The 27,966-nt window shown below is 41.9% G+C and overlaps 1 protein-coding gene across 1 annotated transcript; it reads left to right on the forward strand.

Annotated features, from left to right (window-relative positions):
• Positions 1-932: 932 nt before the first annotated feature.
• On the forward strand, positions 933-27,962 carry pla2g15 (phospholipase A2, group XV). The gene is made up of 6 exons (XM_060928235.1): positions 933-1,238; positions 11,234-11,390; positions 16,463-16,581; positions 16,825-16,923; positions 21,438-21,662; positions 24,384-27,962. Exons 1-6 carry the CDS (start codon positions 1,100-1,102, stop codon positions 24,893-24,895), a joined length of 1,251 nt encoding a protein of 416 aa, XP_060784218.1. The 5' UTR covers positions 933-1,099; the 3' UTR covers positions 24,896-27,962.
• The last annotated feature ends 4 nt before the right edge of the window (positions 27,963-27,966 follow it).

The following is a 27,966-nucleotide window of genomic DNA, read 5'->3' on the forward strand; positions in this document are numbered from 1 at the left end:
TCCCAGGTCACGTCACAGCACCCCCTGCCGACAATGTCTTCCCGCGCCGCTGCCTGCATGTCTTTGGACTGTGGGGGAAACCGGAGCTCATCTCATTATCTCTAGCCGCTTTATCCTTCTACAGGGTCGCAGGCAAGCTGGAGCCTATCCCAGCTGACTACGGGCGAGAGGCGGGGTACACCCTGGACAAGTCGCCAGGTCATCACAGGGCTGACACATAGACACAGACAACCATTCACACTCACATTCACACCTACGGTCAATTTAGAGTCACCAGTTAACCTAACCGGCGGCACGGTGGTGTAGTGGTTAGCGCTGTCGCCTCACAGCAAGAAGGTCCTGGGTTCGAGCCCCGGGGCCGGCGAGGGCCTTTCTGTGCAGAGTTTGCATGTTCTCCCCGTGTCCGCGTGGGTTTCCTCCGGGTGCTCCGGTTTCCCCCACAGTCCAAAGACATGCAGGTTAGGTTAACTGGTGACTCTAAATTGACCGTAGGTGTGAATGTGAGTGTGAATGGTTGTCTGTGTCTATGTGTCAGCCCTGTGATGACCTGGTGACTTGTCCAGGGTGTACCCCGCCTTTCGCCCGTAGTCAGCTGGGATAGGCTCCAGCTTGCCTGCGACCCTGTAGAAGGATAAAGCGGCTAGAGATAATGAGATGAGATGAGATGAGATGGAGTTAACCTAACCTGCATGTCTTTGGACTGTGGGGGAAACCGGAGCACCCGGAGGAAACCCACGCGGACATGGGGAGAACATGCAAACTCCGCACAGAAAGGCCCTCATCGGCTGCTGGGCTCGAACCCAGGATTTTCTTGCTGTGAGGCGACAGTGCTAACCACTACATCACCTAAATATGAATCGATTCTGCGATCTCATAGCTCCGCCCACTGTTATCGATGTCATCGGTGAGCGACAGCACAGCCTGGCTGACTGAGCTCGCCTTTAAAAGGCTCACAGCGCGCAGTCACAGTGTCGGTGTTTGATAATTTTGCACTTGTTTCTCACTTTGCTGGCGGTTTTAGCTTTTGTCATGGCTTTATTCGGTTTCAGAATGATTTAGTTTCTTTTGCAGAGGCGTCGTTTTTCCGTGTAGCCCTTCAATGATTCGTTGGAAGATGACTTGTTGTCGCCAGCTCGGCTTGTTTATCCGCTTGTTGTTTTTAGCTTCATTCGTCCAGAGCAGAAGTTTAAAGTGTTCCGATGGGAAGCTGTGCTCGGACCGGCCTCCTGTGGTTCTGAGTAAGTTTAATGCATTTACAAAACGGGTATTTTTCCATCACACTTAAAACTTAATGGTCCTTTTTGGTCTTGTTTACTGATGATGACTTGTTGACGTGTTTACTGTAGTAGCGCGTGACTGGACAGGTGGTGACCAGAACCAGAATCATGTTTGTTGACACACACAAGAAACTCGGTTCTGGCAGTTGGTGTCTCTCTAGTGATCCAGATATATACAATGCAATCTCTACATGTCCTTCATTTAAGTCTAAACACTTCTGCAAGCGATTATTTCCATAAGAGAATTCCTTCTTTGCATTCCATCTACAACCCCGATTCCAAAAAAGTTGGGACAAAGTACAAATTGTAAATAAAAACGGAATGCAATGATGTGGAAGTTTCAAAATTCCATATTTTATTCAGAATAGAACATAGATGACATATCAAATGTTTAAACTGAGAAAATATATATAATTTAAAGAGAAAAATTAGGTGACTTTAAATTTCATAACACCTCAGTTAGGACAAGGCCACGTTTCCCACTGTGAGACATCCCCTTTTCTCTTTACAACAGTCTGTAAACGTCTGGGGACTGAGGAGACAAGTTGCTCAAGTTTAGGGATAGGAATGTTAACCCATTCTTGCCTAATGTAGGATTCTAGTTGCTCAACTGTCTTAGGTCTTTTTTTTTTTTTTTTGTCGTATCTTCCGTTTTATGATGCGCCAAATGTTTTCTATGGGTGAAAGATCTGGACTGCAGGCTGGCCAGTTCAGTACCCGGACCCTTCTTCTACGCAGCCATGATGCTGTAATTGATGCAGTATGTGGTTTGGCATTGCCATGTTGGAAAATGCAAGGTCTTCCCTGAAAGAGACGTCGTCCGGATGGGAGCATATGTTGCTCTAGAACCTGGATATACCTTTCAGCATTGATGGTGTCTTTCCAGATGTGTAAGCTGCCCATGCCACACGCACTAATGCAACCCCATACCATCAGAGATGCAGGCTTCTGAACTGAGCGCTGATAACAACTTGGGTCGTCCTTCTCCTCTTTAGTCCGAATGACACGGCGTCCCTGATTTCCATAAAGAACTTCAAATTTTGATTCGTCTGACCACAGAACAGTTTTCCACTTTGCCACAGTCCATTTTAAATGAGCCTTGGCCCACAGAAGACGTCTGCGCTTCTGGATCATGTTTCGATACGGCTTCTTTGAACTATAGAGTTTTAGCTGGCAATGGCGGATGGCACGGTGAATTGTGTTCACAGATGATGTTCTCTGGAAATATTCCTGAGCCCATTGTGATTTCCGATACAGAAGCATGCCTGTATGTGATGCAGTGCCGTCTAAGGGCCCGAAGATCACGGGCACCCAGTATGGTTTTCCGGCCTTGACCCTTACGCACAGAGATTCTTCCAGATTCTCTGAATCTTTTGATGATATTATGCACTGTAGATGATGATATGTTCAAACTCTGCAATTTTACACTGTCGAACTCCTTTCTGATATTGCTCCACTATTTGTCTGCGCAGAATTAGGGGGATTGGCGATCCTCTTCCCATCTTTACTTCTGAGAGCCGCTGCCACTCCAAGATGCTCTTTTTATACCCAGTCATGTTAATGACCTATTGCCAATTGACCTAATGAGTTGCAATTTGGTCCTCCAGCTGTTCCTTTTTTGTACCTTTAACTTTTCCAGCCTCTTATTGCCCCTGTCCCAACTTTTTTGAGATGTGTTGCTGTCATGAAATTTCAAATGAGCCAATATTTGGCATGAAATTTCAAAATGTCTCACTTTCGACATTTGATATGTTGTCCATGTTCTGTTGTGAATACAATATCAGTTTTTGAGATTTGTAAATTATTGCATTCCATTTTTATTTGCAATTTGTACTTTGTCCCAACTTTTTTGGAATCGGGGTTATCTGTTGCCGCTTATCCTGTTCTACAGGGGTCACAAGCGAGCTGGAGCCTATCCCAGTGGACTATGGGCGAGAGGCGGGGTACACCCTGGCTCGACAATTTGCCAGGTCATCGCAGGGCTGACACCGAGACAAACAACCATTCACATTCACACCTATGGTCAATTTGGAGCCACCAATTCAATGGGGGCTGCGATAGTGAGGTGAGAGAGTGCAGGCAGGGTGGAGAAGGATTTCGGGAGTCATTTATGTTAGGAAAGTCCCAGCAAAAGTGAAGGGTAAGATGTATAAGACAGTAGTGAGACCAGCTGTGATGTATGGATTGGAAACCGTACCCTTAACGAAGAGACAGGAGGCAAAGTTGGAGGTGGTGGAGTTGGGGATGTTAAGGTTTGCGATGGGAGGTTGGACAGGATAAGGAACGAGCACATCAGAGGGACAGCACATGTGGAGAGCTTGGGAATTAAGCTAAGAGAGATGAAACTGAGATGGTATGGGCACATCCTGAGAAGAGGTGCGGAGCATGTTGGAAGGAGAATGTTGAGGATGGAGCTGCCAGGCAAATAAAAATGAGGAGATGCATGGATGTGGTGAGCGAGGACATGAAAGTGGTAGAGAAGGATGTGGAAGACAGGGAGCAATGGAGATGAAAGATCTGCTGTGGTGACCCCTAATTGGGAGCAGCCAAAAGAAGAATTAGCCTAACCTGCATGTCTTTGGACTGTCGGGAAAACCGGAGCACACCCACGCAGACATGGGAAGAACATGCAAACTCCACACAAAGGCCCTCGTCGGCCGCTGAGCTCGAACACAGGACCACCTTGCTGTGAGGTGACTGTGCTAACCATCGCACCACAGTGCTACCCCTCTTTGTATTTCTTTTTTTTTTTAACTTCTTTTGAAATTATAACATCTGTTGTAGAACTTCTTGACTTTCCCTCATGTGTGTTACACACTGTCTAAAAATCTGTATTATGCAATATCTATATGCATAAAAATATCTAATATACAATATATCTAACAATTATTCCACGAAATCGAGTTGTACATGAGCCGATAGCTGAAGAGGTGCATAGCGCTGAGTCGGCTATAAGCCATGTATGATGAGATTGAGTGAGTGGAATAACTGTTGTCTTCTATCCACATTCACTGGATTTTGAGAAACGGAGCTTTTTTTTTTTTTTTTTTTTTTTTTTGCAGATTTGATAAAACCGGCGGCACGGTGGTGTAGTGGTTAGCGCTGTCGCCTCACAGCAAGAAGGTCCTGGGTTCGAGCCCCATGGCCGGCGAGGGCCTTTCTGTGCGGAGTTTGCATGTTCTCCCCGTGTCCGCGTGGGTTTCCTCCGGGTGCTCCAGTTTCCCCCACAGTCCAAAGACATGCAGGTTAGGTTAACTGGTGACTCTAAATTGACCGTAGGTGTGAATGTGAGTGTGAATGGTTGTCTGTGTCAGCCCTGTGATGACCTGGCGACTTGTCCAGGGTGTACCCCGCCTTTCGCCCGTAGTCAGCTGGGATAGGCTCCAGCTTGCCTGCGACCCTGTAGAAGGATAAAGCGGCTAGAGATAATGAGAATGAGATTTGATAAAACCTTTTTTTATACAAAACATCCGAGAATCATTTCCGCTTAGAATGTAAACAAGGTGGCGAAATGATGGTAGCAAGTTGTGAAATGTTATTAGTTTCATTCCATATTTTGTTGTCGAGTTTTGCTTTCAAGTAGAGTTTTTATTTTGTCCTGGGTCCAGCAACGCGTGCCGCCATTTTGTTTTTCTCTACTCGCAGTATATGAGCGGATAGCCTGGTAGTAGAGTAGCCAATCAGTGTGTGGTTGCTCATGTCCAGTGAATGTGGATAGAATTGTATACAATATGTATATTATGCATGTCTATCGATAACATGCCTCCTATAGATGGAGCGCATTATAAATATGTATGGTATAAACAGCCATGGCCTGAAGGTTAGCGAAGCAGCCTTGGGCCCAAAGGGTCACCACTCTTCTGTCCCTCTGTATCATAGCTGAAGTTGTGAAGGCACCTAAGCCCCAACTGTGCCCTGGGTGCTGTAGCGTAGCTGCTCACTGCTCTGGGTATGTGCGCGCGCTCATTGCTCACGTATGCGTGCATACGTTTATTCACTGCATCAGGTGGGTTAAATGCAGAGGAGGAATTTCACTGTGCTTGTGTACATGTGACCAAGATTACTTCTAAACAGTACACCATGTACAGATGCTATGCAGGATATTTAGAGTAGTATAATGGCGAGGCTGGATCAGGTCAAATATTTATGACGTTGATGGAACGGGGAAAGAAGCTGCTCTTATGTCTGGTGGTTGTGGTTCGCAGTGCTCTTTAGTGCCTGTAGGAAGGGAGGAGTTGGAAAAGGTTGTGATTAGGATGCGAGGAGTCCTTAATGATTTTCTCTGCTTGCGTCGTCGTTTGAAATGTACAAATCCTCGAGGCTGGATAGGGGAGCACCGAAAATCCTTTCTGCTGACCTTCCTGTTCGCTGCAGTCTGTTCCTGTCCTGTCTGTGGCTGCACTGAACCAGACTGTGATGGATGTGCAAATCAACCATGTAGTGTGGAATTAAGTTAATCTAAAGATTTTGTCAAATGTATTTGTCTATTGAGATTGGAGTGCTTGTGAGACCTTGTCAAAAGTTCAGTCATGAAATAGTGTAAATTATTAGTAATATTTGCAGCTAAAACAGCTGTTCTAGTCTGGTTTGTGTTGGCGTGTGAATTGATGTAACCTACAAACTAGGACAATTTCACTGGTTTAAATGTGGACTGTGTGACACAAACATCCTGAAATTGGGGGAATAGGATGTCCTATCGACTGTAGAAGCCTGACGGAGTTAATTATTTTCCTCCAGTTGCCTTGTGCCCGTGTGGAGATTCATATGACCTCCAGTCACATGAAGGTGGCAGGAAAACACACACACACACACACACACACGTACGTGCTCTTTCTCTACTGTTGCACATTAGTGTTACTTTACGTCCTTTCTGTAATGGGTTCAGAATTGGACAAACAAATAATACATATAAGGATAGAGCTTAAAAGTTTGCAAAAATTAAAGAAAAGCAAGGAGTCATAAAGAAATATTAAAAGATGTTGGTACAGGAATTGCTGAACAACGGCATAAATAAAACAAGCTGCAACTCAATAGATTTATCATGATCACAAATATTAGGTTTATTTCAAAGGGATAAACTTGTATGAATAAACACTTTAAATTTTATCTATAATTACACTTTTTTTTTTTTTTTTTTAAAAAACACGTCTGACAATTGCTCAAATAATTAACTTGTTTTCGTTAAATTGGCTTCCTCAATTTGTTCACCTGCCAGCCATCCCTGATGTGACAATACAGGGGAGCGAAAGATCTACTTCCTCTAATACCCCTTTTCCGCCAAATCAGTTCCGGGGCTGGTTCAGGGCTGGTGCTGGTTCACAACTTGTTCAACTTGCAAGCCAGCTGAGAACCAGTTTGCTTTTCCATAGCTCACGGTGCTAAGGGAAGCCACGTCAGTTACGTCACTACGTTTGCATAAACCTTGGCACGAATATCGAAGCAAAAACAACACGGAAGAAGCAGCAGCAACAATAATAATAATGGAGGACTTCACGTTTGTACAGCTGCTGCTTCTCGTCGCTTAAAAATGGCGATCTTTCGTGGTCTTGTTGTTGGCCTTAACAACTCCGTCCCCCCCGCTGACGTAAGCGGTTCTTTCCTCTGGCCCAGCAGAGAGTTGGTGCTAGCCTGGGACTGGTTTTTCTGGCCCCAGAGCCAGTTCTTTGTCAGTGGAAACAGAAAACTTGGTTCCAAACTAAGCACTGGCCCCGAACCAGCCCTGGAACTGCTTTGGTGGAAAAGGGGCATAACACATGTGAACCCAACTTCTGCTACCATTGCAGAGTCACTAAGCAGTGGAAACAACAGGGACAGGGAAGTGCTATCCACCCCATACCTGTCAACTTTGAGGTTTGAAAAAAAGGGATATTTCCCAGATTTTTAACTCAAAATAAGGGAAAATTTCGGAAAGTCATACCCTTCACCAAAAATGGGTGTGTAGTTGAATGGGGGGCAATTTTCTGTCTAGTATTTGTGATTTCCTGTACTCTGGTGCATGTTGGTGATAGCCAAGACCCAAACTCAATATGCTTATGGTTTATAGAGTGCATTTGTGAATAAATTACACATTTTATTTATTTGCTTTCAGTGGTACCAGTTATTTCCCAAATTAAGGGCTAAAATGCGTATCTTATGTTAAAATAAGAGGTTATTATATAACCAGTCAATAAATTAAATTCCATTGCAATTTATTATGGTTTTACCATAGTCATGGCCTCGGAACACTAGATGGATAGATAGATGACCAAGAGTGATTTAAAATGGGTAAGTTTCAGATAGAAAATAAAATAGACAATGAGTGGATAAAACAGTTAATACACCAATTAGTTTACACTAGGCTATTTATGAGGTCTTAGCCAGGACATACTTAATGTAAACCTGTGTAGCTTACCTTTGATTATTTGGGAGGCTTTCGTTTTCCCCATGGAAAATTTCTTTGCGATGGAAGAGTCTGGGAACATTCCAGCCACACACTTGTTGAAATCATCAAAGAAAGAGAGGCTAATGTTTTTCTTAGCTGTTAGCATCGCCATCTTCACCTCAGACCTAATCAGTGTTGCCAGATACTGCTGACGTTTTCCAGCCCAAAATATGTTCAAAACCTGCCAAAATGCACTTGAAACCGCCCAATCTGGCAACACTGGACCTAATCACTTGTTCAGCCTCGCCTCTGGACGTAGTTATGTAATTACTGATGCCTGAGAGGGCGGGGACGTGAATTCATGGCCCGACTTCCTGCTGTAAATTCCTGTCAGAGGCGCGTCATGAATTCTGGACCTACCGACGTTTATATAATGTGAAAATACAGGATATTTTTGGGAAAATAAAAAAACGGGAAGACAGCGGGAAATAAGGGATTTCCCGGGAAAAATGGGAGGGTTGACAGGTATGATCCACCCTCTTCTGTATACATTTGCTCACAGATGCCCACTAGGCATGCAACAATTCATGATTCAATTCAGTTCATGATATTGGGTTTGCGACCAAGTTTTCCCATATTTTTGAAAATTTAACTGATTTTATTACCGAAAAAAGCAACATTTATCTTTACTAACTTCAATATTCCTTGTGTTAAAATAAAACGACCCCTTTTTTTCCATTTTCTTAACAATTTGTTACCCACATTTGTAAATGTTGCAGTAGAATATAATGGCCTATTAACGAAGTATTGCTTTAATTTATTGTCCTTTTCTTAATTATTTAAGTTTTATGACATTTGTACTTAAAAAAAAAAAAGCTTTTAGTGGTCTCTAAAGAGCTCTGATTTCTTGCTAAATCTGTTAATTGTGCAGCAGTGCTCTTTCTCATCAACTAGATCCTCTTTTGTGCACGTTTGTGGCATTAGAGCTATGTTTCGTCTGTCTACGGTGAAGTCACACGCATTCCTATTGTACATTATTGCGCGCTCTGCTGTGAAACAATTACATCTAGGAAGAACTAGGATTGTTCAGCCATATAGTGGTGGGTATGTGGGGTGTCTTTTGTGCGTCTCACTTGTCTCAAAACAGAAGCGCGTGTTCTGCATTATTCACAAGTTAAAATATAGCTTAACCAAATGGCTGTGAAGCAGGTTTGCGGTTTTTGAAAAGGAAAGGGCAGCAATGATGAGGCTTACAAATTAAACTGTAATAGGTTGTTTTAACCAAAAGTCAATGGCGATATCTTGAACGCTTTATCTAATGTTCAGCAAGAACACAAGTCACTGTTTGAATATGTGCTGATATCAGGGTGAGTCAGAGAGTTTATCCTAAAGCTTCGTTTCACATCTGTTGCCTCAGCACACAGAGAACCAATAACCTGACCTTCAGAAACAAGCCGAAGAAATTTAAGTGGTAATATTCCCTTTTACAGTGTCTTGCAAAAGTATTCATCCCCCTTGGTGTTTGTCCCGTTTTGTCGCATTACAAGCTGGAATTAAAATGGCTTTTTGGAGGGTTAGCACCATTTGATTTACACAACATGCCTACAACTTTAAAGGTGCAAACTGTTTTATTGTGATCCAACCAATTCATGTCATAAGTCACATAATTGGTTAACTAAGATCCACCTGTGTGTAAACAAAGTGTCACATGGCCTGTCACCAAATCAACCTGTTCTGGAAGGACCCTGACTCTGTTACACTACTAAGCAAGCAACATGAAAACCAAGGAGCCTCCAAACAGGTCAGAGACAAAGTTGTGAAGTATAGATCAGGGTTGGGTTATAAACAAATATCCCATGGAGCACCATTAAATCCATTATAGCAAAATGGAAAGAATATGGCACCGTTAAACCTGACGAGAAGGCCACCCACCAAAACTCCCAGACCGGGCAAGGAGGGCATTAATCAGAGATTCAACAAAGACACCAAAGATAACACTGAAGGAGCTGCAAAGATCCACAGCGGAGATGGGAATATCTGTCCATAGGACCACTTTAAGCCGTACACTCCACAGAGTGGGGCTTTATGGAAGAGTGGCCAGAAAGTCATTGCTTAAAACATATTTGGAGTTTGCCCAACAGGATGTGGCAGACTCCCCAAACACATGGAGGAAGAGTCTCTGGTCAAATAAGACTAAAATTGAACTTTTTGGCCATCATGGGAAATGCCATGTGTGGTACAAACCAAACACCCTGAGAGTTCTATTCCTACAGTGAAGCATGGTGGTGGTGGCATCATGATGTGGGGATATTTGTCATCTGCAGGGACAGGAAAGCTGGTCAGGACTGAAGGAAAGATGGATGGCACTAAATACAGGGCAATTCTGGAGGAAAACCTGTTTGAGTCGGCCAGAGGTTTGAGACTGGGACGAAGGTTCACGTTCTAGCAGGACAATGACCATAAACATACTGGTAAAGCTACACTGGAGTGATTTTAAAGGGAAACATTTTTTTTAAAGTGTTTTAGAATGGCCTAATCAAAGCCCAGAACTCAATCCGATTGAGAATCTGTGGCATAACTTGAAGATTGCTGTACAACAACACAATCCATCTAACTTGAAGGAGTTGGAGCAGTTTTGCCTTGAGGAATGGGCAAAAATCCCAGTGGCTAGATGTGCTAAGCTAATAGAGACATACCCCAAGAGACTTGCAGCTGTAATTGCAGCAAAAGGTGGCTCTATAAAGTATTGACTATGGGAGGGGATACTTGTACACACTCCAGATTTCTGTGTGGGTTTTTTTTTTTTTTTTTTAATTTTTATTTTTGTAATTATTATAAATCCCTCACTGGCCGACAGGGATTGTCGTGGCGATGTCCAGCCGCCTGTCCCAGGAAGGATTCTCACCTTCTGAAATAAACCGTTTTTTTTTTTTTTTGGGGAGGAGTTTCACAGAACTTGGCAGGATTCTTTGTTACATGTCGGTAATGCGCATGTTACAATTTCGTAAAGTTGGGCCGCATCTTAGCAGAATTACAGCCCTGGATTAACAAGGTTATAATTTGACAATTTCATAAATTTTTTTTTTTTTTTTTTTCTTCCTTCTGAAATCAACTCCTCTCTCAATTTGTGGAGGAATTTCTCCAAACTTGGCAAAAGGCTTTCTCAGTTATACACACATTGAAATTTCGTTTAATTTGGGCATATTTTACAAGTTATGCCCTTGATTATTAACAAACTTGTACTTTGGCAATTTCATCAAGGTGTGCTTGCTTTCTGAAATCAACTTCCTTCCCAATTTTTATTATCCCCTGTTGGCCGAAAAGCCCGAAGGGCGATTGTCATGGCTCTGTCTATCAACTCTCAATTTTTGGAGTAATTTTGTTCAATTCAGCTGCATTTTACCAGAGTTATGGCACAGTTGCCAGAGGGGGATATTGTGCTCTTAGAGCACTCTTTGTTTAATTTGCACAGCGTCCCAACATTTTTGGAGTAAGTTGTAAAACCTGCAGTTTTCATTTAACGAACAGCCCTGCTGGATTCCTCTCTGAATGGCTTTAACTGGCTTTTTTTTTTTTCTTCCCCTTCCCCGTACAGTTCCAGGTGATCTCGGGAACCAGCTGGAGGCTAAGCTGGATAAACCCAGCGTCGTTCACTACATCTGTTACAAGAAGACGGACGAGTACTTCACGCTGTGGCTGAACCTGGAGCTGTTGGTGCCTGTGGCCATCGACTGCTGGATCGATAATATGAGGTGAGAAGCAGGGATGGGAATTGTTTACTGATGCCCTTATTGGTTCTGCTTATCCTTACAATTTTGTATTGATTTCCTGGTCAATTTTCTGTGCGTTTTTGAAAAAAAGTAGGCCGATACAGGTTTTCCACGTCAGTGTAGCTGTTATTCTCTGAGTCTGAACACATTTGGACTGCTTCTTCCTCTCCACCATGACTTCCTTTTGCAAGTCTTGACGCAATGAGTTTTTGCAATCCACAACTGTCTTTAGAAAAACAAGCCAGCACTGATGAAAGGAATTGATGATCGTAGAGGCATACAATTCTGATGGATCAGACAGCTTGGAAGCTGTTCTCATCTGAAACTGGTTCTTGAGTTGCATCCCATGTGAGACGCATCATGTGCATCAGTCTCATGATGTTTTGTAGCAAAGCTGCAGCGTACAGATCTTGTTTTGAGCGTGTGACGTCGTCAGGCGTCCACTACGCCCTCAGCTTTTCATCACACCCTGTTAAACATCCCATTCCAGATTAGTCCCCTCTTTAGTGTCCTTTCTGGGAAGGCTTTCCACTAGATGTTCGAGTGTGGCTGTAGGGATCTTTCAGCCACAGTGGTATTATTGAGATCGGGCACGTTCATCCCAAAGGTGTTCTGTCGGGGTGGGGTTGAGGTCAGGGCTCTGTGTATGATGCTAAAGTTGTTACACACCATCCTTGGCTAATCATATCTTTATCATGGTCATGCTGTGGGCTATGTTTGGGCCTCTTGGTTCCATTCAAGGGGAATTGCAGTGCTACAGCATACAAAAGATGATCTATACAATTGTGCGCTTCCATTTTTGCGACAATAGTTTGGGGAAGAACCTCATAGATGTGATCAGGTGTCCACAAACTTGGTGTATGTGCTTAGTTTATACGTCTAAGTAAATTTATGTTGCGTTCCATTAAGAACTCTGAATTTTTGATCTAACAAAGATGATGCCCCTTCAATGTAGAATGCCTGCTCATAATCATGTCTCCTAAACCCTGAGTTTAGCAAGTGATGTCCAATCAGCATGGCTGCCTGCCTTTAAGTTTCGGGAAGTCGGAGACACTAACTGACTGTCTCTGCTAGCAGGTTCTTGCGTGACTCAACTTCTCTGCTGAAGTTGTGACTCATGCCCACATTAGTAACTTCACACGCTTCTCACATTTTCTTTGGTTTGTCATCTGATGCATCTAGAAATGTAGAAGGAAGCATGGAGTTTTTTTGCACTTCACTGACTAGGTCATGCACTTTCTGTTGCAAGGCAACATGATTTCTGTACTCAGATTTTGGTTTCTCGCAAGGCAAGTTTATTTATATAGCACATTTCATACACAGTGGCAGTTCAATGTGCTTTACAGAAGTAAAAGCAAAACGGTAAACAATGGAGAATAAAATTACATAAAATAAATGGGAAGAAATATAATAAACAATAGTAGAAATAAAATAATAAAATGAAGTAGAAGTTCAAATAGGGGGGAAAAAAACCCAGCAGAATAAAATAGAATAAAAGTTAAGTAAAATTTGAAACATGCAGAGACTGTAAAAGTAAAGATTTTAAAACATGTAAAGAAGACAATATTAATTATTTAACAGAAAGCATCTGAAAACAGCTTGGTCTTTAACCTAGATTTGAAGCTGCCAACAGCAGGAGCATTTTTAATGTCCTCTGGGAGTTGGTTCCATAGCTGCACTGCATAGTAGCTAAAAGCTGCTTCACCATACTTTGTTTTAACAACAGGTTTTAATAGTAAATTTTTCTGTTGCGATCTGGTAGATCTGATTGGGTTAGGCCGCTGCAACATATCAGAGAGGTAATTGGGCCCTGTACCATTTTAGAGATTTGTACACCAGCAGCAATGCTTTAAAGTCAATTCTGTAGCTTACTGGAAACCAGTGAAGGGACCTTAGAATTGGAGTAATGTGCTCTGTTCTTTTTGTTCGTGTGAGAACCCTCGCCGCTGCATTTTGAATCACCTGAAGTCGTTTGATGGTCTTTTTTGGCAGGCCTGTGAAAAGGCCATTGCAGTAATCAACCCTACTAGAGATGAAGGCATGTATCAGTTTTTCCAGATCATGTTTTGACATAAGTCCTCTTAGTTTGGAAATGTGTTTTAGGTGATAAAATGCCGTTTTAGTGATTGCTTTCATGTGACTGTCAAAGTTTAGCTCGCTGTCAATGAAAACACCAAGATTTTTAACCATTTCTTTAGTTTTAATCCCTTTTGTGTCAAGAATAGTGGTAATCCTGAGTCTTTCATCTTTTTTTCCCAAATAGAATTACTTCTGTTTTATCTGTGTTCAGCTGAAGAAAATTGTGACATCCAGTTGTTGATTTGATCGATACACTGGTAGACATTCAAGGGGGGCATAATCATTAGGTGATAAAGCAAAATAAATTTGGGTGTCATCTGCATAGCAGTGATACAAAATTGAATTGTTATTGATAATTTGCCCAAGTGGGAGCATATAAAGGTTGAAAAGTAATGGTCCAAGAATCGACCCCTGGGGGACACCACAGGTCAAGGACATTGACGTTGAGGAACAATTTCCCATGGTAACAAAAGCTTCTATCTTTTAAGTATGAATTTAACCAATTGATAACTTTACCAGTCAACCCAACCCAGTGTTCAAGTCGATATAGCAGTATGTTGTGATCAACAGTATCAAAAGCTGCACTGAGGTCCAGTAATACCAGGACCGATGTTTTGCCTGCATCAGTATTAAGACGCATGTCATTTATAACTTTAATCAGCGCTGTTTCAGTGCTATGATTGGCACGAAATCCTGACTGAAAATTATCAATACGGCTGTTTGATATCAAGAAGGCAGTTAATTGATTGAAGACAATTTTTTGAAGGATTTTCCCGATGAATGGTAAATTTGATATTGGCCTGTAGTTATTTAATACTGAAGGATCCAGATTATTTTTAAGTAGGGGCTTTACAACGGCTTTTTTCAGGGACACAGGAACAACGCCAGTCTCTAGGGATGTATTTATAATTTGAAGCACATCTGTAATTATAAGATGAAGAACAGACTTAAAAAAGTTGGTGGGCAGAATGTCCAATTCAGATGTTGAGGAACTGAGATTTTGTACAGTTTTTTCAAGAGTCTCATAATCAATTAAACAAAATTCTGACATTGTGTTGAAGTTATCTATCTGTGTCATTGGTGATTGCAGTTTTTCAATTTTTTGCAACTGAGATATATTATGAGCAATATTCTGCCGTATTTTATCAATTTTACCTTTGAAGAAGGATGCAAACTCATTGCATTTATTAACTGAGAGAAGTTCAGGTGCTAATTGTGGTGGGGGATTTGTTAGCTTCTCTACTGTTGAAAATAGCACACGGGCATTGTTCATATTCCTGTTGATGTTGGAGAAGAAAGACTGCCTTGCTTTACGAATTTCATAATTATATTTACAAAGCATCTCTTTATGGATTTGATAATGGATGTGAAGTTTAGATTTGCGCCATTTTCTTTCAGTCTTTCTACATTCTCTCTTTAGCAGTTTAACAGCCGGGTACTGCTTCCATGGTGCTTTCTGCTTATCATTGACTCTTTTGATTTTGAATGGAGCAATATCATCCATTATTTGGGTCATATTTAAATTAAACATTTCCAGTAAATCATCTACAGAGTCTGACATTTTGGTTGAGTTCTGAGAGAGAGCTTGCTCAAAGAGAGCACATGTGTTGTCTTTTATGACTCTCCTACCCATAGTCGTTGAGCTGTTCTGAATGTGAGGAGACATAGAAACATCAGAGAAAACACAAAAATGATCAGATAAGGCCAGGTCAACAACAGTAGTAGAAACAGTAAGACCCTTTGTGATGACGAGGTCAAGGGTATGACCACGAGAGTGGGTTGGCCACTGTACATGTTGTACTAGGTTGAAGTTGTCAAGAAGTGCAAGGAGTTCTCTGGCATAAGTGTTTTCAGTATTATCTACATGCAAGTTAAAATCCCCAGATATAATAAGACAATCAAACTCTAAGCAAATGACTGACAACAGTTCACCAAACTCTTCCAGAAAAACTTTGGCTGAATGTCTCAGGCCTGTAAATAGTTAATATGTTAGGAGAGGTGGTAACAAGTGCACATAAGTGTTCAAAGGATGTAAAATCACCAAGTGAGGATTGCTTACATTGAAAAGAGACTTTGAATATATTTGCGATCCCTCCACCTTTCCCTTGTCGGGTAACATTCAAAAAATTAAAATTTGGGGGAGCTGCTTCAATAAGGGTGGTAGCACTATTTGCTTGATCCAGCCAAGTTTCAGTTAGAAGCAAAAAATCAAGTTTGTGTTTGCAGATAAGATCATTAATTAAAAATAACTTGTTTGAAAGTGATCTAACGTTCAGAAGAGCTAGCTTTACAGAAAGTCTAGAAGTAATATCTGCTTGTGCACTCTGTTGTTTTAAAACAGGAAGGAGATTAGATTGGTTTACCCCCTGGGTTAAATGTGCTCTGTTTTTCTATTTCTTATCAACACAGGAATAGAGAATGGCATAGGCATATTGGAACTGAGTAACTAGCAATGGCTAAAAATGTGAGGTTTAGTAGCCGTGGGGTGGGTTTTATTTAATAAACTTTTCCTCCTTTCACTGCTGAATAATTGGGATGTAAAGCTATGAGGAAGCTATTGCCTAATGGTTCGAGAAGCAGCTTTAGGACCAAAAGGTCATCAGTTTGATTCCCTGGATCAGGAGGAATGGCTGAAGTGCTCTTGAGCAAGGCACCTAACCCCTAACTACTGCTGCTCCCCAGGCTGCTCTGGGTATGTTGTATGTCACTCTGGATAAGAGTGTCTGCTAAATGGCATTAACGTAACGTAGAGTCACTGATTTGACAGAACTGGATTACTTGAACGCCTTAAAATTGGGATATCAGGACTACTAATACTTCCCCTTTGTAAGCTGTAGCACAATCTTGAATCCATTGTGCTTGTGCACGTTTTATTTTACACCTTTTGGGTGAATATTTCTTGTTTAGTACTGTGAACTAACTGTTTGTACATATAGTAGGGGAGTCCTCTCTATATTTCTCACTTTGTGCATCAGGCTGATCTACAATCGCACTACTCAAACTACTGAAGCACCTCCAGGCGTGGACATCCGAGTGCCCGGCTTTGGCCAGACGTTTGGCTTGGAGTACCTTGACCCGAGCAAACGCAGCGTGGGTGAGTAACGGCTTTGCTTTCAGCAGTGGCACAGGCAAGCAGGAGCCATTTGTGGACAGCTTCAGCATGCTTTTTTTAAATTTAATCTCATGAAAGTGAAATGTTGAGAGGATCTGAAAGCTACTGCTGCCTTTTCAGTTCACTGCAAGAAGCACCGTGAAAACTAACACATGCACCCTGATGTGCTGAGAACTTCTGCACTCCTCCTCATGCTTGTATGTGTGTTTTTGAAATCCATTACAGGAATCTACTTCTTTACTATAGTGCAAGCCCTGGTGGATTGGGGTTACACCAGAGACGAAGATGTCCGAGGGGCACCTTACGACTGGAGAAAGGCTCCCAGTATGTAATTATATCATCTCTCTTCTTCCCCCCCCCCCCCCCCCCCCTTTTCTTTTGGTTATGTTTCATGATGTCTTGTATCTTAGATCTGCAGAGCATCATGGGTGGAATTATAGTCCCTAGCAAATTAGAAATCTGATTTGGTGCCTAATTACCAGCAAGTCTAATAAATTTTGGCCAAAACCAAGAACTAGTAATGGATACAAGCCATTAACATTTATGATAAAATTATAATGTTGCCTCCAAGCTGGGAGATGTATATTTATTTTTCTTTTGTTGAATATTTTGCTATCAAAATAATATCCAGTGCTGTACAAAAGTCTTGGGCACATGTAAGGAAATGCTGTAGACCAGTAAGCTATAATAAATTAAATGAAGTCAGTATTTGGTGTGAGACGACCCTTTGCTTAAAAAAAAAAAAAATAGTCTCAGGTACAGTGAATGCAGTTTTCATAAGGAAATGAGCTTAGGGTGCATCAGTTGCCCTCACTTTCATAAAATCTGATGCATTGTTGTTCGGGTGTTCCTTTTCACCAATAAAGACATCCTGTAAAATTTTTTGACCATATTCAAAAGTCTAATGGTGGCACCATGAGGTTCATTTTTTTTTTTTTTGCCAAAAAACGCTTATTTTATGTTTTCGCGTAAGGTTTGAATCACAATGTTGGACTCCATTTATTGATTTCTTGTGACCCAGAGATCATGTTAAGAACCTTTGCAAGGGATTGAGAAGCATTAATGTGATTCATAATACATTTGTATTGTTTAAAAGTAGTTGAACAATGATTCAGTGAACAGCTAAAACTCAAACTGTGCTTGATAATAGATTTAGAATATGTACTAAAAATGTGTATCTAAGATATTTGGTATACTCTATAAGGTGCCATAATGTTTCATGAAAAGTGATCGAAATTTTGTCATAAAATAGCAGCTTTTTCCATAACTTTGAGCTCCTGGTGCCACCATTAAACTTTTTTTTTTTTTTTTTTTTTTTAATTTTGTCAATATTTCACCCAGTGTGTTTTCTTACCAAAAGGAACATAAAAACAAAAATGCATCATGATCGGAGGAACTTTTCATTTTTAGGGGGAAACTGATGCACACTACTGTAGGTTTTACTGAGCATCTTGCAGAACCAGCTACAGTTCTTCTGGACACTCTGACGGTCCCTTTTTTTAAAATTATTTTAATCTGAAAAGTGGTCTCTCATGCTGCTCGGAGACAAACTATTTTTTCCTCTAACGTTTAATTTTGCGCTGGAAAACGAATGTTTTGGACTGTAAATTTGTTTTTGTACTGACTTGATAATGTAGAGGTCATAAAATAGAAATCTATAACCAAGTTTGTATGGGGGGACGGGGTACCTAAGCCTTTTGCGCAGTACTGTAGATGTAGACATTCCTTTGGGGAGATACAGTGGCGCAGCAGGTAGCATTGCGTCACAGCTTCAGGGACTCTGGTTCGATCCTGAGCTCAAATTGCTATGCAGAGTTTCCAACGTGTCCGTTGTTCTTGGGATGGGCCCTGGATGCACAGCAACACTAAGATAGTGAGGACTGAAGATGAGAAAATGAATGTATTACATTCAGATGTCTTTACTCTACTCAACTTTATTTATATAGCACTTTAAAACAACTGTAGTTGAAAACGAGGTGCTGTACATAAGACATAAAGCAATTAAAAGCAATTAGAAACAATAAATAAAAGCAAACCATAAAAACACTAAAACGAGCAGAGTCTCATGTGGAGTTAAAAGCCAAGGAGTAAAAATGGGTTTTAAAAATGGACAGTGAGGAAGCTTGCCTAATGTGCAATGGTAGCTCATTCCATAATTTTGGAGCAGCAATGGAGAAAGCTCTGTCCCCTCTGAGCTTCCGTTTGGACCTCGGTACCTCCAGGAGCAGCAAGTCAGCTGACCTGAGGCACCGAGCAGGAGCGTAGGGTTGAAGGAGCTCAGAGAGGTAAGGGGGGGGGGCAAGACCATTTAAAGACTTAAAAACAAATAAAAGAATCTTAAAATGGACTCTAAAGTGCACAGGCAGCCAGTGGAGGGAGGCCAGGATGGGAGTTATGCGCTCCCTTTTACGTGCTCCAGTTAGGAGGTGAGCGGCTGCATTTTGCACCAGCTGGAGACGTGCAAGGGAGGACTGGCTAACTCCAAAATAAAGTGCATTACAGTAATCCAGCCAAGATGTTATGAAGGCGTGGATTACTGTCTCGGTGTGTTTGTGCAAGGAAAGGCTTCACCTTTTGCCAGCTGCCTAATTTGAAAGAAGCTACAGTAGACTTCACTATGGAACTAATTTGCCGATCCAATTTAAAATCACTGTCCATCTTAAAACCCAAGTTTGTGACTGTTGGCTTTACATAGTCTGCCAAAGGGCCCAAATCAACGGGCAAGGGTTCACAAGAGCCGCTGGGGCCAAACACCATCACTTCTGTTTTTTTTCATTAAAATTTTAAAAGTTCAAGGCCATCCAGGCCTTGATGTCTTCGAGACGTGACAGAAGTGGTGTGAGGGAGAAAGCTTTTTTTTTTTTTTTTTTTTTTTTCCTTTATGGCACAAATGTACATCTAGAATTTAAAAAAAAAAAAATCTGGGTAATGGAGAAAAAAAAAAAGCAAGAACTGTGTACTGCTATTGTTTGTTTGCTCTGACTATAGCTGTAAAATTAGATGTCTTAAAGGATATGGGACATGAAACAAGCATGCTATATCAGTTTCTTTCCATTAAAAATATGAATTAATTGCATCAACAAATACAAAATTATCTATTAAATTCAGCAAAATCGTTATATTCGTGATTATGTGGCATTTCTGCTCGACTTCCGATATGCATTTTTTGCAACCGGAAGAGCCGCTGTCACGTGATCATACGTCACAAAAACTTTCGGGCACAGCACAAGCGGGTAGATGAATGGAGAAGTGGATGACAAGAAAATTGTTTTTATAGTCTTTAAAGTACATTGGACATCATGGTGTATTGTGCTGCTTATGGTTGCAATAATTCCAATGGGAAATGCCCTGGAGTAAGTCTTTTTGCATTCCCCAAGGACCCGAAGCTGAGGAAAGTGTGGGCTCACCTGCGCATGCGCAGTAGGCTTCGCGCATGCGCAGTAGGCTTGGTAGGACAAATCCAAGAGGTAGGATAACTTTACAGAACACCTGTTGAGAAAACTTTGCACCTACTGTTTCCCACAAACTGTGTTCGGACCATTTCACTGAGGATTCTTTCAACATTAATACTCAGGTACTGAGCGATATTAATTAATGAAACAGGAAGTATAAGGATGAGAAAAAAACAGTTTAAATCGGGAAGCTGCGCACATTTGTGCCAGGCTGCACAAATGTGCGCAGCTTCCCGATTTAAACTTTTTTTTTTTTTTTTTCTCATCCTTATACTTCATGTTTCATGAATTAATATCGTTTTTTTTTTTTTTAAATCGGATCTGTGCGATTCAGCCGTGAAAAAGGCAGCATCTGCCGAAAGGCGCGCTGTTTGCATCCCTGCACGGAGGCCAGGGGACAGGGCAGGAATATTTTTGTTGATGAGTGATCCGGTGCGATTTCGCGACACCCCCACCCCCCCCACCCCACCCCCACCCCGTTGAAGACCTCTGCGCTAAGCGACTGAAAGCCGAGGTAAGGATTAGTATTATAATTTTGGGTGTATCAATTATTGATTATCATAATTCTGACTCGTTTCGCCATTTTGAATGTTCATCTCGGACTCTGGAAGCATTGTATCTCAGTCAATCTCGAAAAATATCAGCAAAAAAGAAACTAGCTTGCAACGGACTTTAGCTAGATCTATGATGAACTTTCAATGTATGATACAAAAATAATACTTTCAACAGATCATTAGCCTTTGAGCAGAATTGTTTTTAACTTACCAGGAAGTGTTATCGAGCCGACCGCTTTCAGTTTCATGGGGATTGAATGAACTCTCACTCTCAGAATCATCTGACCCGTCAGAGTAAAGACAAGATCCATGTTCATGTGAATTTCCAGCTATCGGTTCGAATTGATAGGGTCTAACTTCACATCTCTGTGAAACATCGGGAATATCACTGTCGATGGTGTCCATTTCGGTAACCTGTTTACATTAGATTCCCAAGCGCTGGCTCCTTGGAAAGTTTTTGTTACGTCATGGGTCATGTGACCACCTAGCTCATTAACGAATCCTTGTTTTACGCTGATGTATAAAAAAAAAAAAACTTGAATAATGTGATGTTTTTCACATTTTTGACACCCTGCAGTGATTTAGATGGCATTTCTTATGTCCTTTATACATAATTATGCCCAGAAAAAAATCCATGTCCCATATCCTTTTAATATAGGTGCTTTTGCATATTACATCAAAGGGTTAAACAATTTTTTAAATTTTTTTTATTTATTTATTTTTTTAAAAGATGCTTTAGCACCCCAAGCAAAAATACAGCTGTATTCTCAGGCGTTTACTCATGTTTTATTGTTATTTAATAAATCTGTAATTGGGCTCTTCATTATTCCAGATGAGAACAAGGAGTACTTCCTGAAGCTGCAGCTGATGATTGAAGAGATGGCGCAGAAGTACGGTGGTCCGGTGGTCCTCATCGCTCACAGCATGGGCAACATGTACACACTCTACTTCCTCAACCAGCAGCCACAGGCCTGGAAGGATAAATACATCAAAGCGTTTGTGTGCCTGGGCCCTCCATGGGCTGGCGTAGCCAAGACACTGCGCGTTATGGCCAGTGGTAAAAAAAAATAATCACTTTCTGTATATTAGAGCTGTCCAGTGTTCTGCAGTTTAGTTTCAAACTTTGTACCAAGTTCTGTAAAAGGGTCTCCAGAAACCTGTTTTTCCTCCAAAAGCACCATTAAAAAATGCTTCATGGCTTGTCAGTTGAAAATCCCAGTCCGTGACATTTGCAACAAGATGAGGTGATAAGGGTTTGAATACCTTTTTCGTAATAAAACACCTTTTGCTGTATGAATACTGTAAACAAGAGCAGTGATATTGCACCCAACAATGAGGAAAGTGAGTACTTGAAGGAGAACTGAAGTCATCTTTAAACTTGCTTTATTTCTTTCTTTCTTTCTTTCTTTCTTTCTTAATGTGTTGTTCAATTACATTTTAGTAACCCTTATATCGTAACTCGTATTGGCAACTAATTGCAATTAAATATGATACTTATCGGCCTATTCGGTTTTTAGCCGTGTTGAATTTAGTTTGTTTGGTCCACGGCAGGCGTCGCTTATCCACACGATCTTCACGAGGCTTGTGCGAGACTTCGAAACGTGAAGTGTCCGTGCCGCCATTTTTGAAAACTGTTTTCCAAACGAAGTATTGCACAAAAACAAGTTTAAATGATTATGTATTTCTCTCTTCCCCCCCCAAACTTTCCTGATTTGCTATTTAAAAACTACTTCCGGCTTGATTACATCAGCATTCGAAAGAGGGCGCGCGTGTTTTTTTGACAACGTTGGCAGATGTTGGTCGCTTTGATTTCCGCTGTACGTTTTACTTCCGTCCTACGAGGTCTCGCACAGGTCTCAACCAATCTCATTTACGGCCATTGCTTTGACATATGGACTGATGAGTCAACTTGCTATAGCAGTGACAAAATGGCTATCAAAATTGCGTTCCTATATTTAATAAAATGAGAAATAGAATTTTGATGAGGGCGGCACAGTGGTGTAGTGGTTAGTGCTGTCGCCCCACAGCGAGAAGGTCCGGGTTCGAGCCCCGTGGCCGGCGAGGGCCTTTCTGTGCGGAGTTTGCATGTTCTCCCCGTGTCCGCGTAGGTTTCCTCCGGGTGCTCCGGTTTCCCCCACAGTCCAAAGACATGCAGGTTAGGTTAACTGGTGACTCTAAATTGACCGTAGGTGTGAGTGTGAATGGTTGTCTGTGTCAGCCCTGTGATGACCTGGCGACTTGTCCAGGGTGTACCCTGCCTTTCGCCCGTAGTCAGCTGGGATAGGCTCCAGCTTGCCTGCGACCCTGCAGAACAGGATAAAGCGGCTACAGATGAGAATTTTGATGATAAATTTGCCTTCAGTTCTCCTTTTAAAGAAAGTTAGTTAGATTTTGAAAGTATCCAATCGAAAAATCCCACCCACTGCTTCCAAAACACGCGAACGCTCCTTGCTGCTGGAGGAGTCGTCCATGACTGAGGGTGTTATCATATCCAGCTCCCTCATGTCTTGGTCATGTGTAACGAAATGCCTAACTTATTTTTTTTAAAGAGATTTTTTTGGGGGCTTTTTTCACCTTTATTGGATAGGACAGTGTAGAGACAGGAAATGAGCAGGGGAGAGAAAGACTGGGAGGGATTGGGAAATGACCTCGGGTTGGAATCGAACCCAGGTCCCCGGATATATGGTATGGCGCCTTATCCACCTGAGCCAGAAATATAACCAAAAATACTTTGAAAATAAATCCCCTATGCTAGCTTTAACTGTTAAGTTATGCTACATATTTAATTCAACACCTTTTTACTCAGTTTAATATTTATTCTTAGTAACTGAATATAATCTGAACTAGACAGTATATTTTACAAATAACATGGTATAATAGAAATGACCAATATTTGTTGTTCCACAAAATTGAGTCGTACGTGAGCTGATAGCCGACGAGATGCGTAGCACCAAGTCGGCTATAAGCCATGTACGATGAGATTGAGTGGAATAACTGTTTTAAGCTGGGCATACACTGCGCGATTATTTTTTATTTATTTTTTTCTTCAATCGCAGTATTCAGCTGCTGCTCACACTGTACGAGTGAATCGCAGAGGTAAACAGCGCGCAGCTTACGATTCCTGTTCTCACACTATACAATCCGATGCTCGGATTTCAAGCAGGTTTGATTTTCATCCGATTGATCGGGAGGAGGTCGTGAGGTGTTAATCGCTTGTCGTTACCCCATGTATACTACATGATCCGAGACGCACGATTGAGCCAAAACTCGGCCCGATCTCCAAAATAATCGCACGAGTGAAAATCGGGCCAAAAATCGCAGTGTATGCCCAGCATTATTCTATCCACATTCACTGGATTTTGAGAAACTGAGCCTTTTTATTTTTTGCAAACTTTGATAACTTTTTATACATAACATCCGACAGTTTCCGCTTGGAATGTGAACTGGCAAAACGGCAATAGCAATTTATGAAAAATGCTATAGTTTTTGAAAAATAAAAATGTTCTTGCCTTTTTTTTGGGGGGGTTGTTTTTCAAGTAGTTTTAACTTCATCCTCTGGCAGAGCGTGTTGCTGAACCATTTTGTTTTTCCTCTACTCTCTACTCGCGGTATATGAGCTGATAGCCTAGTAGTAGAGTAGCCAATCGAAACACACAATTGCGTAAATCCAGTGAATGTAGCTAGAATAAAAATTGATGTACAGTTTTAATATGAATGAGACTTTGTTAATTTTTTTTATTTTTTATTTTTTTGCTTTAATTGTCCTGCTCTTGTTCAGGTGACAATAACCGTATCCCAGTGATCAGCCCTCTGAAGATCCGCACCCAACAGCGAACGGCCGTGTCCACGGCATGGCTCTTGCCTTACGCGCACACGTGGCCGAATGACACGCCGATCGTCTCTACACCCAGCGCCAACTACACCGTGAACGATTATGAGCATTTCTTCAAAGACCTTGGTTTTGAGGATGGCTGGGCCATGCGCCAGGATACGGAGTCGTTGGTTCAGGCTCTACAGGCCCCTGGGGTTCCTGTGCACTGTCTGTACGGTACAGGCATCGCCACTGCGCAGGCGTATCGCTACAGCACGTTCCCAGACGCCGAGCCCGAGGTGGTGAATGGCGAGGGAGACGGTACAGTGAACATGCTGAGCGCCGTACAATGTAAACGCTGGATCGCTGAGCAGAAGCAGCCTGTGCATCTGGTGGAGCTGCCAGGGAACGAGCACGTGGCCATGCTGCTAAACTTCACCACCGTTATGTACATTAAAACCGTACTGTCCTCACCCTGATGCGCACAACACTTTCACCTCCACGTTTTTAATTTGCAGAAATGACCTATCGCACCTGACTGAAGGACTGCAGTTCTGCTTTTATAATGTCATCCCCCCCCCCCCCCCCCCCCGAGGTTAACTACTACTACTACTGTTTTTAAAATCTATGGTTTTCCTTAGAAAAGCCCTTGGCTTTACTGACTGCCACTTTAAGAGAAATGAGTGGGGTCATGTTCCTAACTGAAAATGCCACACTTCTGCTTTTTATAACACATCCTTGCCCTTTGGCGCCGAACCATTTCTTGATTTTCTGATTTTGAAGGTGTCCGGTGGTTGTGGTTACCTGTATCTTGTAGAGTAGTTAGATGGAGACGTTCATCTGTTTTGGGAGAGTCCTCTCTAATGAGGATCTGTATGTTCGTTCTTGGGCATAATCGGAAAAGTGCAATTTTGGATTGTTAAAAATCCTGTATTTTTAATTTGTATGTAAATGTATTGATTATTTAATGTTCTAGACCAAATGTTCTGTGCCACTTTAAACTACCTTTCTTCTGCTGATACTACTGCGGCTGTGTTTTTTTTTTTTATTTTTTTTTTTTATTTTTTATTTTTTTTTTTATTAAAGAACCATTAAGACTGTTGGACTGAACCACTTCATGTTTATTCGAGTTGAATGTATTGCCGCTTTTCCACTACCAACGCGGCTGAGTAGGGCTGAGCTGAGTGGGGCTGTTGGAGTTGCATTTCGACTACAACCGCGCTGAACCGTGCTGGCTGGAAGTGGGTGGACACATTGGGTGGAGTTAGCGAAAGTGGGTGGACATCACGTGATGTCGTTAGGGCATGTGTGGGCATGTGAGGACACTCCTCACCAATCAGTGCACAGGGGAGTGTCTCCTCACACCCCTAGCCCCACTCGGCTCGGTTTGGCTCGCTTCAGCCTCACTCCAAAACCATGCGAGTTTTGGGTGCTGAGTAGGGCTGAAGCGAGCCGAGTCGTGCTGCTCGGAGGTAGTCGAAACGCAAGCCGTGTTGGGCTGAAGTGAGCTGAAAAAGGGTAGTGGAAAAGGGCCATATGACTCAAGTCGAAGACAGATGGCCAATAATGTGGGGGGAGGGGTGGGAGTCTCGTCTCATCTCATCTCACTATCTCTAGCCGCTTTATCCTGTTCTACAGGATCGCAGGCAAGCTGGAGCCTATCCCAGCTGACTACGGGCGAAAGGCGGGGTACACCCTGGACAAGTCGCCAGGTCATCACAGGGCTGACACATAGACACAGACAACCATTCACACTCACATTCACACCTACGGTCAATTTAGAGTCACCAGTTAACCTAATCTGCATGTCTTTTGGACTGTGGGGGGGAAAACCACGGGGAGAACACGCAAATTCCGCACAGAAAGGCCCTTGCCGGCCACAGGGCTTGAACCCGGACCTTCTTGCTGTGAGGCGACAGCGCTAACCACTACAGGGGTGGGAGTCATTTTAGTTAAAGTTTTATGGATAAATTGAGTCTAAAATGTACATCAAGCATTATTGTTGGTGCCAGTTTGTCATAATTTTCATTATTGCTCAACTGATTCAACAAGTTTCTTTTGTGGAAAAATAACAAGGTTTATCTCCGATGCGAAATGTACCCTGAATTTTAGAATGACCCAAATAAGAAAATATGTGGCTTAAAAATGCCATACTTCTCCTAGGTATAAACTTTTCAGTGGGCGCGTGCACCATTATATATGTAAATAGCCTTTATATATCTGAAGAGATTCATAAGCCTTTGTGTTCAATTTGGGTGGGTTTTACTCCTTTTGCTGTACTACTGTAAAACCTGTTTATTTCAAATGTGTCCTTACTGCATTTGTTGCAAGTCATGTGTGTTTTTATCCAAGTACTTGCTTAATTGTTGGTATAAGAATCAAACAAAAGGATTTTTTTTTTTTTTTAAATTTCTGTAGCCATTGGTCATATTTCTGCTCTTATTCTGATAAAGGGGTGGGTTCTGGAGGTCAAACAAAACAAGAACTCATGTTAGATATGCACTTTTTTTTTTTTTTTTAAATTTTTGCATGCTTTGTAACGTTTTATTTTTGGTGGGTTAAAGGGATGTGGGAACTCTGAGTGAGCAGCTTCAGTCAGGTGCTGCTCTAGAAAGCCATTTCCTCGGTTCTGTGACTGACTGATTACTGTAAGCCCTTACAAAACAGTATTCATTTTAGTTATAAAGAGAAAATGCTCTTGTGCCTTTTTAAACTTATCACGAGTGTTCGTTCAACCAGTGTAGAATACAATATGGGTTTTACAGCTAACCTGTCTTGTCTCATTGACTCCTTTTTCTCAGGTGTTGTACATACAAACAAGGCCTTGGTGGCTCAGCAGTTAAAGCTGTACAGAAGCTCTACGAAAGCTTCCATCGTTAAGGCCCTCAGTCAGGTTCCTTCAACTTTAAGCTGGAAAGGTCAATTAGAAGTTGCTTTGGATGAAAGGGTCTTCCAAATCAGTAAATATAACCAATACAGTTGGAGTTGACTAATAGGGTTCAGTGACATTTAAACAAGGTGTAGAATAGCTAATGGGATGGTAGGCGTGACCTTGGCCTCGACTGGCTGTCGCTATGAGGAACATCTAAACCCAATAGACAGGCTATAATTTTTGGAGGCAGTACCAGAAATCTCTGGTGTTTGAGTCAACCTCTGCAGCTGAGGTTAATATGGTGGTTAGAAACCCACGATCATGGTGAAGCTGCAGGAGTGGATGAGATTTAGCCAAAGATGTTTAAGGTACTGAAAAGGTTTGGGGTGGTCATGTGATTAACACCCATCTTCTATGATGCAGCAGTGCCTTCAGACTGGGAAAACTGGGATGGTGGGCCTGCTCCCCCAACCGAAGAGTGTATGCTGACCAATTCAAAATTCAACTTTTTTTTTGGTCCGTAAGTGTCCATATAAAATAAATAACGGCATGAAGATCTTTTCATGTTGAAGAAAATTTTCACTGGTTTGCTTGGCTTGTGAATGTGTTCACCACTTGCAGATGAACTTCATGTCTTTTGCATAACTATGTAGTATCTATGTATAATCTCACCTCTGG

Source organism: Neoarius graeffei, chromosome 8 (assembly GCF_027579695.1).
Source record: "Neoarius graeffei isolate fNeoGra1 chromosome 8, fNeoGra1.pri, whole genome shotgun sequence".
NCBI lineage: Eukaryota > Metazoa > Chordata > Actinopteri > Siluriformes > Ariidae > Neoarius > Neoarius graeffei.

Coding starts and splice junctions, on each gene's coding strand:
- pla2g15 (XM_060928235.1), top strand. CDS start 1,100: ATGATTCGTTGGAAGATGACTTGTTGTCGCCAGCTCGGCTTGTTTATC. Junction 1,239..11,233: donor CCGGCCTCCTGTGGTTCTGA/GTAAGTTTAATG, acceptor TTCCCCGTACAG/TTCCAGGTGATCTCGGGAAC. Junction 16,582..16,824: donor CCCGAGCAAACGCAGCGTGG/GTGAGTAACGGC, acceptor AATCCATTACAG/GAATCTACTTCTTTACTATA.